The following is an 18371-nucleotide window of genomic DNA, read 5'->3' as shown; positions in this document are numbered from 1 at the left end:
TGCCAGCCCTGAAATGAGTGGCCCACTCAGTAATGGCAGTACGATGGCAGTGATTAGGAATGGAGTGTCTATTTATCACCAGTGATAGTGGCACTCAGTGAGACAGGCATGAGGCATAGTGAGGAAAGACAAGTAATGCTGGCAAAGGTTTTGCTAATCTGACTTTTACTTAATACAGGCCCCCAAAAAAAATCACTTACCAGGCTTTGTTTAAAACTTCCATTCATACAGATGCAATATTTGAATATCCAGGAAAGTGCATTTAGACGTAAAGCAAGCCTGCAGGCACAGTTTCTAATAAAATGGGTTTTGTTGATTTTTTAATCTGATGTATTTTTTTTTAGGAAGAACTAACGCATTGTTCCACTGCAAATGGGGCAACCTTTCAGATTTGCATCTCAATTAAATCAACTAAAAAAGCAAACCCTGGGGCTCTTTGAAACCCCACACTAAACAATACAACTTAAACTCACACTGACATAAATCAATTCAATCATCAAATCATAAGCAAGATATCAAGTAAGAAGATTAAAAACAATGTCAAGCCTTCTGAGAGGTTGTTTCCACATGAATAAATAAAAAAATATGCATTCATTTTTACCGAATGGAAGGTGAAGCTGAATAACTGCATATCATATTGGGTTAGACTAACACGGCTCAGGCTCACATTAGAACTGGTTTGATCTTAATGACGTTTGCCAGCGTAAGATTTTAATTTTTCACAGGTAAATTTGTTTTGTTCTTATTCATTAACCAAGTTTGGCTTCTGATTGATACACAAAATAATAATAATGCTCAAAGCTATGTGTTCTTGAGCTATTAATTGGACAAACGCATCCGGCTGATATGGGTAAAGGGAAGATTCATCCCCCTTTACCTTGCATGAAAGAAAATACAAAATGTGAAACTTCTATTTGAGTTTCAGTGACTAATTAAGTTTCTCTGTATTGATGTAAACATAGAAATTTCCATCAGTCTGACAGCACAAAGTGATATTCATGATGGAAAAAGTAAATCAATGTAGAGCAGATCAAAGACAGTTATGGGAAATGTCAATATAAACCATTCAGTTTCATTCAATGCACTATTGCTTGGCCATTTACCCATCTCGTCTGAATGTGACGGTGCTATTTATCTCAGTTTTTGGCTTCATTTATAGGTTTTATTTTCAAATTTCTTGCAAATAAATGATCAATCATTAGGAAATAATTCCTAAAACAGAAGGGAGTTTCACTGTGTGTTATCTATGAAGCTCTACTGGAAAAACTGCCTCACTACCTCTGCTCTCTGATCCCATTTAAATGCACTAATTATAGGGTCCTGTGACCCTATAGTAATTATAGAGTCACAGGACATTTTAAATTTAGATGTACTGCATTTATCTATGCTTGGAAAAAACTGATTTTACCACTATACTTTTTACAAATGGAATGACATACAAAAACCTTGACATTAAAATCCTTTATTCCTTTTGGAGATATTAAAAAGTGTACTCGCCCCAAGTCTTTCTTATACGTAGAACCAATATACTGCACGTTTATTCTTGTGGTCTTGAAAAAGAGATATTTATCTTGGTCTGTTTAAATAAAAGATTACATTTTTATAAAAACACAACTAACTAAAAATCGCTAACACATGCTTCAGCACAGAGTTCATTTTAACTGTGCTGCTACTCCTCAAGGCACATTACAACATGGTGCAGCAAGCATAACCGCTCTCCAGCAAGCATGACAAAGAAATACGGTAAAAAGAATAACACCTGTTTTTTGGGAGGGGGGGGTTTACACTTTTTCAGTCTTGTCTCTGTTCACGGTGTTTAAGCTGAGGACCTCATTAGGAGGCAACACAAGGCTGTTAGAGTGAACACGGAAGCTCTCACCACCACCACTGCCACCAAGATGAAACTCTGCCTCCAGTTTCTCTGCCTATCTTCACTTCTCAGCCTGCTGGAGCATAAGGTGACTGAAGAGACTTTCTGAAGGATGATTACTGAACAAATATGGTGTTAGAACAAATCTGCATTGCAGTGTTGCATGTTTACAGTACAAACAACAAACGAATTAGAGACGAAGCTTATTCAATGCCAAGAGAAAACAAGCTGAGCTCTGTATGTATAGGATTTGACTGCATACATCTCCCATGCCGCCTCGTGTAGTTAATGCTATCATTTCCAAAAGGTAAGGTGATCACTTGGATGAAAATAGCCTCAAAATGCACAGGCAACAGGATACTGCATATAACAATGCTTCTAGTACTCAAAATATGCATGATACTGCAAGAAAAATCTGCATTTTAATTGTTTTGCATAATGTAATTGTTGCGCAGGATAAGCCACGGCAGAAACTAAAATAAAATAATGAGTGTAATGACTCGTTGGGTACATTGCTGCCGTACTTTGTAGGTGTTCTGCTTCACCAGTGCCATGCAATGTTGCTGACAGTGTTTGATGCTGGTTTCTCTGTTGATGAGTATTTCAACAGCCATGGCAAAGATTGCCGTCATACTCAGCCCAGATTTGCCTGGGACATAAGCCTGATTGGCATGGCCGCTGTGCTGCTGTGTGCCAAGGAGCTGACTAGACTGTTGCCCAGTGGTGTGTCCTGCTCAGATGCTAATGTAATGATTTACTGCTAATAAAGAGGCATCATTGTCACTGGGCAGATGACTCTTGGCGTCCCTGTGGTCCAGGTTTCAACTGCCATACATTTCAAAGCCAAATTAGCCTGATGTGACAGAAAAAAAAAAAAAAACCTGATGAGCCAAGGCTAAAAATTAAGCAGATGATTGCCTCTCCTACCAGAACTGGTGATTCACACTTAAGCTGGGCTCAGACTACAGGAGTTATAAAATCCTGACCGATTTTGAAATTGGGTTGAATCACACACATAAGGAGAAACTTCACAGATGTTCTTCTCTCTAATCTCAAACATGCACACACTACAAGATTTGAAAATAATGGTGCATCACACACACTCTACTGGATATTATTGAGATTATCATGCCTGAGGGAGCAATGCACCACCTCATGTGATCTCACATGATCTCATTGGGAAGCAGATGAAAACAAAAAGGAGACTGACATGGTGCTTGCTTTGGTAATGCTTTGCTTTTAGAAAAAACAAAAGCAGAACGCGAAACGAGTCTGGATGAAAAAATGGTTGGGGAGACGCGGTCAACACATGTGTCTGTTCTTCAGCAAGAACTGGAGGTCAGTTTTAGTCTGTCAACAGTAGCATGCTAGCTAACGTTAGCCTCACGGGCCAGAATGTTTACCTTTGCTTAGCAACACCCTAACGACTAACGTTAGCTTGTAACTCTAATGTTTAGCTAGCTAGTTCAAAAGCGATATTGTCCACTGTTGCAATGTAAAATTGTGTTGGTATAATGAAAATAAATTATTATTAGTGCTATTGTGAAAAAAAGTGTCAACATGTTCCAGTTTAGAGGCAGGAAATGTAGCGACTTCTTATAGACTTGTCTCTCTCATTGGCTATTGTGATCCCGCTCGGAAAGCAGTGACGTAATCATCCAGATTTTTACTCCTAAATATCAAACATGTTTGATACGATGAGACGATGAGTCTGCAAGCAGTTCTGGAGGTTTAAGACTGGATCTGTAAACCCCTCACATTACCAGATAATCTGGGCCGAACATCAGCACCGACCAACGTCCCAGACCAGATATCTCTCCTTCGATTGTCAGGACGGGTGAATCGGGGATAAAACAGACCAAAACTCTTGTAGCCTGAGCCCGGCATTAGTGACTGTGATTTAACTTAACGTCGCTAATTAACATGGAGAAATCATGAAAGGGACCAATTAGATCCTGTTACTCTAATCTCTGTCTGTCTAGCACGCTGCATGCTCCAAGCTGCTGCCTCTGCTGAGACGAGCTTCCCAATGGTGCTCCGCTCCACCCAGCTACTTTCAGGACAGAAAGCTGTAGCTGCCTTTTTTTTTTTCCTTTTCTTTTTATATTGTACAGTAATGATAGCCTTGATCAGCGTCCAAGCTGTGAGAGCAGTCTCCAACATTAGCATTAATGGCCACTAACCTCTGTAGCACGCTAGGCAGCCTTCACTGATGGAAAGGAAGCTCTTAACTTTATGCCAATAAAAAAAAAAAAAAAAAAAAAAAAGAGGAGACCTCACAAATGATGACCCCACACAGCTCAATATTTAGGTTGGTGACATCAACCCAACTGCAAAGAGTGAGTGATAAGAACATTATGTTATTAAATTGTGTGATCAGAGTTTAAATAGACACAGTGTGGTGACACATTAGATAATTTCATTTGTGGATATCTGCATGTTCAAGATCGCTATTAAAATTTATACAACTGTTGTTAAAAGAGGCTTATCTAATAAAGACAACGCCATCTATCATTACAGTATATTAGCATGTACCAAAATACTGACATTCCCATTTTATTTTATTATTCAGAGTAGTCTTTGGACCCATGCTGATGATACATAAAATAAATAAACTAATCAAAAAAAGGGGTTTATGTTGCGTTGAGTGAGAAGCTCCTTTAATTTTTTCAGCAACAATCAAAACATGGAGGAGGATGTGTCTCTTTTTCCAAAGTCTTCACTATGATAATTTTAAATGGAAAGTGACTGTTTTTTCAAATGGCATTTTAACTGACAGACATTAGACTGTAATGGTTATCAGTCGCAATACATCAGGTTTCTTTTCTTTTTTTTTTTTACTCGATTGCGCCACTCTTGTTACATTCCCATGATGCATTTTTACGAGCTGGGGTTAGTGAAGCTTCAGCGAATACCTATATTCCCATCTCAGACCAATAAACCCTGATTAAATGGTCCAAGCAGAGACGCATTAAGATAAACCAATAGCTAACGGTTTTGAATCTCATCAGGTATGTTTCACGTTTTATTTCTTTGATAACACTTATCTTTTAGAATCTGGTAATTAATCAGTAGCTAATGTCTCCCTAAACATACATCAACATGACATAAGAGAATGTGCTCTGTATCATAAACATCTCCACTAAATGCATTAAACTGTGAATTAACAGCCTGGTGAATAATTAATCAAATACTTCCTGTGTGATAAATTATAGCTGAATCACCACCCAACCTATCACCCCTCCATCTTTTTTTCACACCCATCTTCTGCTTCACCTCCTTTAGAATATGTTAGAATTTATCTATCCGGATATGTCTATTTTCAGAGCTCTTCTCCAGCGTTTGATGCTCTCTCTATACATCCGTAGACACAAATACACACATGAAAAAACAAGAGCAGCATTCTGCGCGTAGGTCGCCGCTCTCTCTGGGGACGTGCAGAAACTCCCTACCGAGTCCTCTGTGATAATTTTGAGGTCTCGTGGGACTTTTCTACGCTCTCACTCTGCCGTTATTATACACCTCTTTACAGTCCATCTTCCCCCTTGCCGTCTCTGTGTGTAACTGTCTCTCATCATATACCTCCCACTGTATTTGGCCTTGCTGACTGAGCCACATCCTTCAACTGTGTCTCAGCAGCACTAGAAGCTGCTTGCTCCCAAGCTGTTGGGTGGGAAAAGAGGCATTCGAGCTGCTTAATGTTCCACTGAATTCACGCTGATATAATAAACGCGCAGTTATGTAGATGAGGTCGTTAACTGAGCTAATTACTGTATCAATTATAAACATTTCTATTGCAATATACTTGTCTTCACATGACTTCAGTGGTATAAGAATGAAACTCATCATAAATATCATCAGTGTCTTGTTTTAAAGTTACTAATTTTTTGGGTTGCAACTAACATTTGATTACATTAAGAATTCATCTGTAGATTTTTTTTTCATTTATCAATAAATTATTTACCCTGCAAGATGTCAGAAAACGGAGGACTATGAGTTTCTGAAGCTCAAGGTGAGGTCTTCGGTTTTGTCAGTGAACATCTCTAAACAATGTTCAAATTTTTTTTATTTCAAACATTTGAGAAGCTCAAGGTAGCAAATGTTTGGCTTTATTCTTTCATCTTTATCATCTTTAAATCTCTAATTGCTTCAGCGTAAATGTGTTTACACAGACTGACACACAAACATCACCATTAAAACATATTGTTCACATGCCACAAAGTGTGGTGTCGTGAAAAAAAAAAAAAAAAAAAAAATTATAAAAAACTTCAGTCCGTAAACTGGAGCTGAAACGTGTCGTCTCAGCTGAACCTGAATTAAATGATTTTTTGACTCTGGGCAGCACAACAGCCTCTAAGCACAAAATAGACATTTTATCACTTAAGAAAGTTTTTATGGCTGAAGTTTTAGTGAAAATTTGCTTATTTTCACATTCAACAGACATAGCGACATCAGCATTCATGTGGAGTGTTTATATCCAATATTCATCCTACATTTAGTATTATCTAAAAAGGAAGTATTATCTCTGAAACGATGCCTGCTGCATCTGGAAACAAACTTTGTTTAGAGAGGTGAGAGTGAACCCAAACTACGAGCTGAAAGACACTGAAATGTTCTTTAGGGTGATAATTCTCTGTGGGTTTGTCATTATCAGTGACTACTTTCACACTACACAGTAATTTGACCCTCTGTTCATAATATGGATTATAGGGGCTTTAAGTCTGAACCTGCTAATTCTGTCTTCATGGTCGTAGCCAGAATCACATGTCAGCATGTGACAAATGAGTCCACGGGGACAAATTGCACGAACGACAGAAAATGTGCTGGTAAATATCGGTAATGATGAACCACCAACGCAAAATGTCCTTTGCCCTCCACATCCTGAGACAGAATGTCAGCTCAGCTTGACCTCAGCTCTGGGGCACACCGTCTTCACTGAAGCATCTCCCGGCACTATAAATGACACTATTTCCTCAGTCGTCTCCATGACTGGGAGCAAGTTGGGTCTCGTTTAGTGCAGACAGGAGGTCATTAGGAGGCAAAAAACAGCTCCACAGAGGTAAACAACAACCTTGCTGTAGGTCTCCTCGTTACCAACTGATGTCACTTTATCTTGCCCTCAAATGAGAGCATACATTTAAAAAAACCAGCTCATTAACAACTGATTAAAGGCTCATATACAAACTTGGAGATATTAAGTACGTATGGCGGAATACAGATTTTCTCAGCGATGTCATATAATATTTAAGTATCTAAGTTTAAAACCTGCCACCATGGATATAAGTAAAATATCCAGTTATATGTTTGGTTGCTCAAAATATTTTAGGATAACAAACCTACACACGCGCTTCACATTTGCCTGAGGTGTATGCAATGTTGAACTCAGTCAACAACTTTTGCTTTGGTAATGATGCTAGAAATAGTAACCGATATTTTTCTCTCCATTTCCAGGCGCGTTGTGGTTCAGTACACAAAATATAACGTTCGGTAGTTGCTGTGGGCAATTTTTGAGACGATTTCACAAACTTCCTCTCCCAAGTCTACTTTCTCACCCAACTTTCACTTCTGAGTGAAAAGAGTGTCTTGTGTAAAAGCCTGCAAGTAAACTGTGTATCTGAACTGACAGCACAAACTCTTTCTGGCCTCTGGGTGCAGCATCCTTTTGAGGTTTAACAGATTAACAGCAACAACAATAAGCCACGTATCTGTGCTCATTCTACCGAAAAGTCAATTACATCTAGATTATAACAGTGCTGATATAAATATACTTAAGCTATTTTCAATCTTTAAGCTTTATCCTGTTGCAAAGTTGATTTGAATGTAATGAAACTGCCACCTCGAGCTAATGCAGACATTTTCGTGCTGTATACAGACATCTCAAGCCGACAGAAGTGACTCCAGGGCGACGTGAGGGATTGTTTTTGTTCTAGGATGTTTCAGGAGGATATGTGCCTCTGACAACAAAACTTTACTGACAATTGCCACCACAGTTTTATTTATCACTACTGACAAAAGCTCCTACCCTCTTTTTCTTCACACTTCACAGCACAAGCTCACAGCAAGTGACCACAACACCAAATGAGTGCAGGCAAAAAAAAAAAAAAAAAACCCCAGAACAAACAAGACAAAGAGTCTACAGCCACGCTAGCAGCTCTGTGAGCCTAAATTCCAAATGTCATGACAACCCATCCGATAATTATGAGATATTTCACTCAAAACAAAAAAATCTCAACCTTGCTTTGCAACTAGAGGAAAAGTCAAGAGATCACTGATGTCTGTATATAATTACAATCCATTCAGTAGTTGTGGAGACGTTTCAGTCTGGATCAACGTGGTGGACCGACCACCCAACATCACCATCCCTAGAGCTGCGCTGCTGGTGGCTAAAAGTTTTTCCAATACACTGACATGAAAACAGAGGTTAATATTGTACATGACCTACCTGAAGTCTAAATATCTCTACCTGGTTCTGCAACTATGTCCCGACATGATATCCCTATATATTTGTACTGATGGAAACTCCCACACATTTCAGTAACCGGTGCCCTCTTGACCTCTCTTTACCAATAGGCCTGAGAAATAATGTTTAACTCCATTCACTCCCACTCAGCTCTCTCTCTTTCATGCACTCTGCCCTATTTAGTGACACTTTGCTTACACATGCCTTCTGCATCTGCACTTGCGAACTGCTAAAGGGCAGACGAACGCTGTGCCTGCTATGACGGAAAAACACAGCTCCTTTCTTCAGTCTCCCAGTGACACCCACGAGACTTCACACTCACTTAAGTCTCATCTGAGATGTGGAATTATAGGCCTGAATGTGCTAATTATCCAGTCGCTTTGCCGTCCTGGTTTGGCTCAGGAGATTTTCGCTGTGGTGTATCAGGAGTTGATGCCAGTGCATGTTGCTAGTTATGCCGAAGAGGCTTCATGGGAATCATCAAACACACAGGGGGACCCTTTAATCTATAAACAGCAGCAATTGTAAAAATAATAATAGATTAGATTTTCTTGAAAAATGTGCGTCTGTACAAGACGTCTGTGCAGCACTTCTGCAGTTGCACACATTCACAGGATAAAACTAAGTCACCTGCAATACTGTTAGTGTGTCATAATACTCTGCTGACAGCTGAGACAGCCAAAAGTCAGCCTGCAGGCTAATACTATCACATGACATACAAACAAATAAGACAGACCAATGAATAAATAAAACAGATGGTTCTGTTTCATCTTCTTAAAATCTAACAAGAACAAAGTCTTTAAGTCTCATGGTGCCCCTGTACTAAAGCCTACAGGCTAAAACAGTAAGAAAGAAAACGCTTCACCCATAAATTATACATTTTGTATGAAATACTGTACTGCTTCAAAGAAAAAACATATAACATCAGCAAAACCACATCCAGAAAACCTGTTAGGATGATTATTTTCATTATCGATTGATCTGCTTTTTAGATTTTCAATTAAATACTAAATAGTTTGGTTCATAAATGTAAAAAAAAATGTTTTTTTCTTTTAATGTGAAAAATGAAAAATGTAAAAATTGTGAAAATAGCAACAACAACAAAAAAAAGTCCAAAGCCAAAGCTGACATTTATAAATGACTTGTTTTGTCCAAAGTCTACTAGTGAATGACCACATATAAAAATAATAATGTGGGGAAAAAGTATGGTCTAAATGGAAATATTTGTACCTTTGTGTTGTCCTTTCCATTTTTTTCCTCTTTATATATGGTTAGATTAACATGTGCATGGACCCCTGAGTGAGTTATCTCTATGACCTGTAACAATGCAGGTCCTGTGTGTTTTGTGGCCACATTTGTGGATGTTTTTTACTGTCTTTTATGACTTTAAACCCATTTTTCCTCTTCGCAACCGATAAAACCTCCATAGCACAAATGTAGAGGACAAAAAACGGAGGTTTTGTCGGTGTAAAATAACTCTATTTGACACTTTCTCTTTGCAGCGTCCACATCCATCAATAAAACAATCACAACTCACTTTTTTCTTCTGTTTTGTTTTACACCCGAACAGTATATATAGCCGAGCCTATAGCCTGTGAATTCAAACTACAAGAGATTGAAAGAAAGTAGATGAAAACTCCAAAAGACAGAGGGTTAGAGTAAGATGATCAGAGTGATCGGTTCCCGGCGTGTGGTTTTATCTCACCCTGATCTAGTAAATTTCCAAATGGTGGGAGAGAATCGCTGAGCCAGACAAGAAGTGATATGGAGAGAGCAGAAAAAACTGAGTGAAAGAGTAGAGGACGAGGAGGAGAGAGGTCTAGAAGTAGAATATTAAAATCTGTGAGGTGACAAGAGGGAATAAAATCCAATCTTAGAGTCTTTATTAATCTTTATTACTCTCTCTAAGATGAGAATAAGTCTGATGACCCATTTAGAAGTCATACTGACCAAACCGTTGATAGAGGATCCTTATAATAAACTCATATATAGCCTCTTATGCCACCCACACACAGAGAAAGAAAATAAATACTGGTTAAGTCTTTGTCAGACTCAAGAAACCCCAAATGCTAATCGGCACTGTCTTGCCAACTTGTTCAAGCTTTATGCAACAACAGCTTGTGTAAAAATGTGGCAAAGACTAACACTGGCGGAAACATTCTGGAGTTTCTTTTGTCTTGATAATTGGCTCTGCCACCAGAGTGGGCCAGCTTGATCAACTCTGCCAATCTGCTGAGCAGCTCATCAGGATCTGCATCAGGAAGCCGCTTGTTTTCAAAGTCGTATGGTCAAGATGAATTTCAAACAGTTGGCACAGAGTTTAAAATCTGTTGCCTCTGCTTTACTAAACCCATTAGCTGCAATCTATATAAAAGTGGAGAATTCAGCGTTTGTGTTTGCAAATCTGCCTTTTTAAGGTTTCATCCCCGCAGAAAGAACAGATCCTGTGAAAACCGATCGCAATAAGCAGCAGCTGTTATCCGAACCTCCTGGTGAGGGGAGACCGACTGAAATCTGCTGCAAATGCTGTCAAATCCTGTCAAATACAGTAACGCTGTCCTTGTCTGTCTGTCCTTGTTTCACTGCTAACGAGTTATAGAGGGGCTGTCACCATGTGTCGAGCTCTGGATGACAGACAGGCCTGAGCAGATGAATCTAACAAGCTGTTAGATTCGAGCAGTTCGAGTAACTGCGTCTGGTGACGTTGTAATGTAATTAAGAACGATGTGTACATGAATATCACTGTGTGTGCATGTGTCTTTCCATCCCTTTCTTTTCTGTGAGTTACTATGCGTGCCTTTGTATACAGAAGACATATATAATACAGTGCAACAATACAATATTGTTTGACAAGAAGTAAGAAAACGATATAGATCTATTGCACAAACACTACACCAGAAATATTACAAATATAATTGACCAACACACTTAAGGATAGTTTACCCTAGTATGCCAAGACCATAAGAAAATGATATTTTTGGCTGATTGTAATTCAACAGAGCATACTGCATGTAACAGAGATCACTCCAGTGGACAAAAATGAGAATCATGAAGTGAATTAAAAGAGTCGGGTAAGTATAGTGTGAGAATTAATCTTATATTAAAAGACATTACAGACTTTTTTGTAGTTTCGCCCTAATCGAATATCTGCTGAGAATATGGAATATATATATATTATATATATGGAATAGCTGTCTCAACAGTTTTTGGCATACTCCCAAGACTCATGTGGCCTTTAACTGTGTATGAAATCTCCATCAACAAATGGAAAGAGACTTCCACGATGCTTAAGTCCTGTCAGACTGTATGGGGAAGGCACATTGGAATTACCAATTGCAAGTCTTGTGGAAGAATTCAAATGCACCAAAGCAAGGTTGGTCATGAATCATCACTGATCAATCACTGAATCTGAAGATACGATCTTAGAATGACTGGGAGTAATTGGACCCCATCTGAAACCGTTCAGAGTGCTAAATCTGCTCTTCACTTCAGGGATGTGGTTGGCCAAGTCCATCATGGGAGAGCCGGTCTTGGGCTTGTCCCAAAAGCTCCTCAATGGCACAGGGCAACATCAGTGCAGAAGAGACGGCTCGTGGTGGAGGAGGTGAGGAGGAGGCAGAGCGACAAAGAGGAAACTCAGCTGGTGTGGCATCCGGGAGATGGAGGGATCTCAGCTAAGTTTTGTCATCAAAGCCACTTATGACCTCCTGAAGCAGCGGTTGGGAAAAGACACCGCTGGCTCTCTTTGTCAAGCACCCGCATCACTAAGGCACATTTTAACAGGATGCACTAAGAACCTCACCTAAGTATGTTATACTTTGCGGCATAACTGAGTTCTCAGAAAGCTGGCATCAATCTTGGAACAGAGGCAGACCACCACAAATGCTTTCCCACAAACATCGGCGGCAAATGTCTACTTCATACCGTTTGTACCAGCAGGCCAACCTCCAGACCAAAAACTAACATCAAAGGATGCAAGCATTCTGCAGGCTGCTTGGGATTGGAAAATGGATGTGGACTTGGGGAAAAAAGCTTGTGTTTCCCCCAGACATTGTGGCTACAACACTCCAGCCAGGCATGGTCCTGTGGTCCACAACCGCCAAGCTGGCATACATTGTGGAATTGACATCACCACGGAGAGATGGTGCTGAAGAAGCTTATGAGAGGAAAAAGACCAAATACTCCGAACTGGCAGCTGAAGCTACCCAGAACGGCTGGAAAACCAAGATTTTCCCTGTAGAAGTGGGATGCATCTACGATCAGTCTATTAAAGAAAACGGTGGTGACGGGTCTCTCCCTCCAACAAGCAATCAAGTCTTTGTCAAATGAAGCAGAAAAAAGCAGCAATTGGCTTTGGATTAAAAGGAAAGACAACAACTGGGCTGAAGGATGAAGATAGAAGGGTGGGGGGGGGTGGGGGTGGGGGCTGGGACGCCAGGTATCACCGTAGAGCCCTCTGGAGATGTTTTAGGCTTATCAATGAGACGTCAAAGAAGGATGATGCCCACTTGATGACGAATGACGTACCTCCCTTTCACCACTCCAGTCCCACTGCCAACATCAAGAGTGCCGACTTACCACGGGGATTGAAACATCAAATCCTATTAGCTCTACTAATAACACACCAAAATCCCCAGAATGAAATGAAGTTTAACCAGTTTGCACGAGAATATGTACGTGAAGAGGTTAAAACGCCCTACCCTCAGACATTAGAGAAGTAGAAATTAAATGTATTATATAAATAAAATGCATTTAAAAGAATGAAAAGATCTGAAAATATAGCTTGGCTGGTGGAGAAGCTCAGACAGACCACATCGCACAAATACTTATATAATAATAATAATAATAATTATTTAACAGTGTAAAAATGTAAAATTGAAAAAACACTTTTATATTAAAACAAACAATACTTGCTGTATTTTGGGTTTAAATAATGAGCATACTATTGACTTCAAGTGCTAAATTTCCCAGTAGTTGCTTTTATACTGCATGCATCTCCTTAAGTAGTATTTTGTTAAAATTAGGACATCAGAAAAATTTCCTTGGGCTCCTGGCAAGCTTGGTGAACCATTCTCAAGTGCATCAGACAATCTGTATTTTGAGCCAGGGAGTTTTTCTTTCTTTCTGAGGCACATAAATGTTTGTCAAGTGTACTGCAGACCTCCCTGAGGTGTTGCAGTTATATCATATTTAGAAACACCATTTCAGTGTATAGTAGATGTGCAGGTAGGTGTGTGTCAGTGTTTCTTTGTTGACAAAGACTCACATCTCTCCCAGTCTCCGTCTCTTCTCATTTTACACTGATCAATCATGATTCAATTCACCATGCAGGCAAAAAATAGCCACATCAATTCGTAAATGTGCATGGATGAATATGCACATGCAATTACTGTAAAAGTGGATGATTTGTTTTCAGAGAAGACGACAGACGCTTACACTTAGCTACTGCCCAATCTTCTGTCTTCATTAGATCCTAAAACAATCTGGCATATAATCACGTCTTTCAGGATACAGAACTGCCTCTCTACCAAGACATGGAAATTATTTAAATTATTATTTGCTACTGAAATATCAAAGCGTTTGGGGAATGAACTGAAATTGTCACTAACAAGTGTAATTGTCTCAGAGGAGACAGAGTGGCTGCCAGGTGAATGTGACCCTTGGTACCACCGATGAGGGCATGAGGGAGCGAGGTTGACGGATTGTGGCAGATCACACCCGTGACAAAGTGCAGTGTGAAGCATAAATCTGTGTTTGTTGTCTTTATGATTGCTGACAGTGTGGCTGTTTGTCAGTGGCTACCATTACTGGCTGTCTCTACTCAGGCTCTGAGGGCTGCCAGAGCCAGCAGCTCCAGCTCCACTCAGAGTTAATAGTCATCTGCATTCACCCGGACAAACCGGCTGCAGGGAGACAGAAAACTAGTGTGTGTGTGTGTGTGTCATGACATGTCTCTCTTGCACTATGTATCTGCGGGAGTGTGTGTGTGTGTGTGTGTGTGTGTTTGTGCCACGAATGAGAAAAATAGAGGTTGGTAACTGAAGCTTTCCTTTGATGTGTGGGTAAAATTAACGTACAATGTGGATTCTTTATGGCCTCAAAACTGGCAATGATCAAGATGTTCCTGAGCTCCACAGGATAAAAGCACATAATAAACACAATGCCAGCGTGTTTTAGCCCTGATTACAAACTTGGGCTGCTCCCCAGTGGAATAAATATGCGTGCACCACTTTTGGCTTGATAATATTTATTCCCACACAATAGTGTGGTGTTCAGATGTGCTTCATGCGCACTATGCCACACATGTCAAATACAGGGCTCGTTTTCTTTGCAAGAAAATTGAAATAAACAAGTGTCTTTAATACTAATTGAGAATAATTTTGTCAGCAAACAAAACATCCTAAAATTGAGACATCTGACACTCTGTCATAACATGTAAATCGGTGTAATTATAGCCTAGTGTCTACAGTACGACGTTGACAGTCATAATGACATAGTCAAGTTTGCAAGGTTTGTGTAATTACACACCATTGTGTAAACCTCGTTTTATTACAACCTGTGGAAAACTTGACTAGGCAGTGGCCGAGGTTTGACCTCTCTCTCACTTACATAACCCACAAGAGCACAAAAGACAAACTGGCACACACTTGACTGTAAGTATCAGCCTACACACAACCTGTCCTCGTTGGCACTCTCTTTAGCTTCCCCTCAATTCCAGCGTGATATCAGAACTGGCAAAGTTGTTCCCGACCGCATCTTCACAGAATTGTTCAATGAAAGGGCCATGGCCTCTTTTTGCCTCCTCTCTCCCTCATTTTTTCTATCTACAACATCCCTTTGACCCCTCCCTCCCTATCTCTCTTTTATTTATCACATTTTCTGCCTCACAGAGACCTTTCAGAGAGGCAGAGAATCCCATCAGATGGTAACACAGCGTGGCCAGTGGCCACACAGGAAGCTTTTGATTCCTGCTGGAATGTCGAGAGCTTTGGAAAACTGTCAAACTCAGTGGACACAAGGCTGGTGTTAAAGCACAATAGCACCGCTTAAAATCAATCCAGTACGCAAGGCTACTGCTGAAAACCTCATTATGTTAATGTGGCGAGTGTGTAGTCGAGCCGGATGGTGGGTCAGTGGTTACCCATGAGATAATTGAGACTTTAAAGTGAGTTGTAGCACAAAAAGTTAAAATAAAATAAACTGTCTAATTAGAGGAGAAGAAAATTTTGTATCTTACCGAATTTAGGTCCAGGTTGGTCTGCACCCATTCCTTGGCATCTTTATATTCATCCATCAATCCCATTATATACAGTGTGTCCAGTGAGTCAATGATGGACGCTCCTCTCAGGCCACCTGAAACATGAATGAGAGAGAACTGAGTTAGTGCTAGTTAATGTTCAAATTCAGGAGAAATGTTTTAAACTCCATGCATGTTTTTTAACCACCTCTATTTAGCATTTATAAGTAGTTCATAAACACTTAATGGATGGTTTATACTGCAGTATATGTATTTGAAAGCAAATATAAGGACATTTTAAGTGTTTATCAATGAACAACTATAACTCCTCATATGAAAGGTGTACATTTTCACATGTAAGAACATCTTCAGACATGTTACCTGATAAATTCATATGACCTAGGCACAAGTGATTTTCAGATATTTCACGTGTGATTTTATAGACAAACACACATTTTACCCATGCTTTTTTCTCCATAAATGCTTTTTAAGTATATCATATACGTAATTACCGTATATATATTGATATATGATTATGCAATTGAACAAATTAGAAGTTACAATTGTTGACATGACACTAAAATTGCCCTTATATCTGTTTACAGCTGTACTGTAATGTGTTTATAAACTATTAATAAATGCTTAACAGTGGGTTGAAATGGTGTTAGCATTTTTGTCTCAGTGTGTGAGGTGAAAAAAGTTGAAAACAGCTAAAAAAGAAACATTGCCAAACACTTGCAATGGGCAACCAATGATTGACAAGGAACTGAGGAAACCCATCTGTAGCTGCGTTTACATGGACCCTAATATTCCACTAATAACTGGAATAATAGCCCAATCAGAGTAAAAATGCCTCATGTAACTACCTCAATCAGAAGAGACTGGCCCGATATTAAGGAATTTTCAATCAGGTTGAAAGGATTGGTTTAAGCCTTTGATAATCCGTTCAATAGGAAAATATTAGCGCCTTCTAACCATGTAAACGCTTAATCTGATCATTTCTCTCTGGTTGGAATAAATATATTCTTTCTGCGCATGTTTGACCCACATGGGGATAACATTATTGACATGACGGCAGAGAGAGAGAGCGAGAGAGAGAGCGTGTGTGTTAGCAGCTGTGAATGTAGCAGTGCAGTGTGTGTACAGTTAAGGCTATTTGTCAGTGAATAAATGCTACAATTCCTCAAGACCCGAGCCAAGTTCCTTGACTTAAGGTGGACCGGCTATTCTCATTGAAGTGAGAATCTCAGACGCTCCTAAACAGAGAGCAGAGAAACGTCTGGCTGCTGAGTCTCTCCCCCAGTTTTGCTCATTACTTTAGCGCATGTCACACAGCTGTTCCGATTAAATGCATCAGCGCGTGTAAACACCAGAACGTATTAGATCACATCCCATGTAAACTAGTTGACCCAAAATCTTCAATTGCAATGATTTCAATCAGAAAGAAAAAGCGTGCACGTAAAAGTGTGCGTGTGTCACTTCACTGGGGTTATTCACAACGCCTCTCTCTCTCTCTCAACACATACATGTCGTCTTAGTCTGAACATGACTGTAAGCTGTTTTTGTGAAAGTTACAGGATTATAAAGTGCTAACAGCATGTTGTGCTGTGTTGCATTTGTTTTTATCAGTGAATAGCAGTAATGCTAGGCTCTTTCAATCACTAATCCCTGCGGCGGTGAAGGAACAAACTCAGATGGCATTTCCTTTGTGTTTACATGAAATATGGCAAGTTGTGAAGAGTTTTCAATAAGACGTACAAAAAGAAAGAAAGTACACTGACGAAGAGAAAATTAATTAGTTACTTGACTGTTACATAATTCCACTTCTTGGAAGGTAGATAAGTACTCAGATTTAACCCCAAACCTCTAATGTTCTGATTATGATGATTAGCAGAAGTAACTTGACAGCCTCTGTGATAAAAAAGTAAAAACATAAAAGTCCCTCGCACGCTGAGCTTCTGTAATTGCTGCAGTGATGCTGAGTGATAATACTAAAACAGCTTTGTGTGACCCAGATGAAAAGCATCTTCTTGCCAAGATTAAAAGCATCAGATGAAAAGCATCAGTGACTGTAACATGAAAGTCAAGTCATTTATGAATCAACCACCAGAGGGAAAAACGAACTGATACCTTGATTATAGCAAACATTTAGCAGCTGCTCCTGGATTACACCGTGTATGTGGTACCTTCGTTAACTGTGTGTGCGTAAATGTCACACTGTGACTGTGTAAAATCTGTCAGTGTGTGTCTACGGTTACTGTGTGTGTGTGAGTGTCTGTCTTTATGAATCTCATTTGAAGCTATTCATTTCTTTTCACAAACTAAATGAGAAATGCTAAAGGGTGTTTATTCCATCCTGGTGGCCTTATGAGAGATTGCATGGCCTATTTTCATTCTCATATGACCAAATATTATGCAAATGCAACTGAAACTCACAGAGACAGCTCGGCACAAAAGAAAAATAAACATTATCCTTAATGAATTAATGTAAAAGAGTTGAAGGGCAAATTATGGTTTGGAAGTTTAATAACAAGAAACTGTGACTAAATAGGCTGTGAATCAAACCACTTGGGGGCTTACGTTGTAGATTACTGGAAAAAAATGCAATAGAGTGGAAATTGACCTGGTTAAATGAGAGAAGTGATGAAAAATCTTTATGTTCATCCCTGAGAACAACCTAGCCTACAGTAGATGGCTGGATTGATGTGATGCAACCACATGGCAACCTGGCACATCAAAGTCCTTAGTTTTTATCAGGAATTATTGCTGAAGCTCAGCAAATGGTTACCATACCTTTGGGCGAC

At 39.5% G+C, this 18371-nt stretch overlaps 1 protein-coding gene across 4 annotated transcripts in view; it reads right to left on the bottom strand.

Annotated features, from left to right (window-relative positions):
- Positions 1–18371, bottom strand: part of LOC121905377 (mannosyl-oligosaccharide 1,2-alpha-mannosidase IA) — a 198720-nt gene that overhangs the window by 65272 nt on the left and 115077 nt on the right. For all 4 annotated transcript variants that reach the window (XM_042423589.1, XM_042423590.1, XM_042423587.1 and 1 more), the window contains one exon: positions 15568–15683. In XM_042423589.1, the coding sequence (XP_042279523.1) occupies positions 15568–15683 (116 nt within the window). The remainder of the gene's footprint in view (positions 1–15567; positions 15684–18371) is intronic.

This window comes from Thunnus maccoyii, chromosome 10 (assembly GCF_910596095.1).
Source record: "Thunnus maccoyii chromosome 10, fThuMac1.1, whole genome shotgun sequence".
Classification (NCBI taxonomy): Eukaryota; Metazoa; Chordata; class Actinopteri; order Scombriformes; family Scombridae; genus Thunnus; species Thunnus maccoyii.
This window is presented reverse-complemented; position numbering and strand designations above follow the sequence as displayed.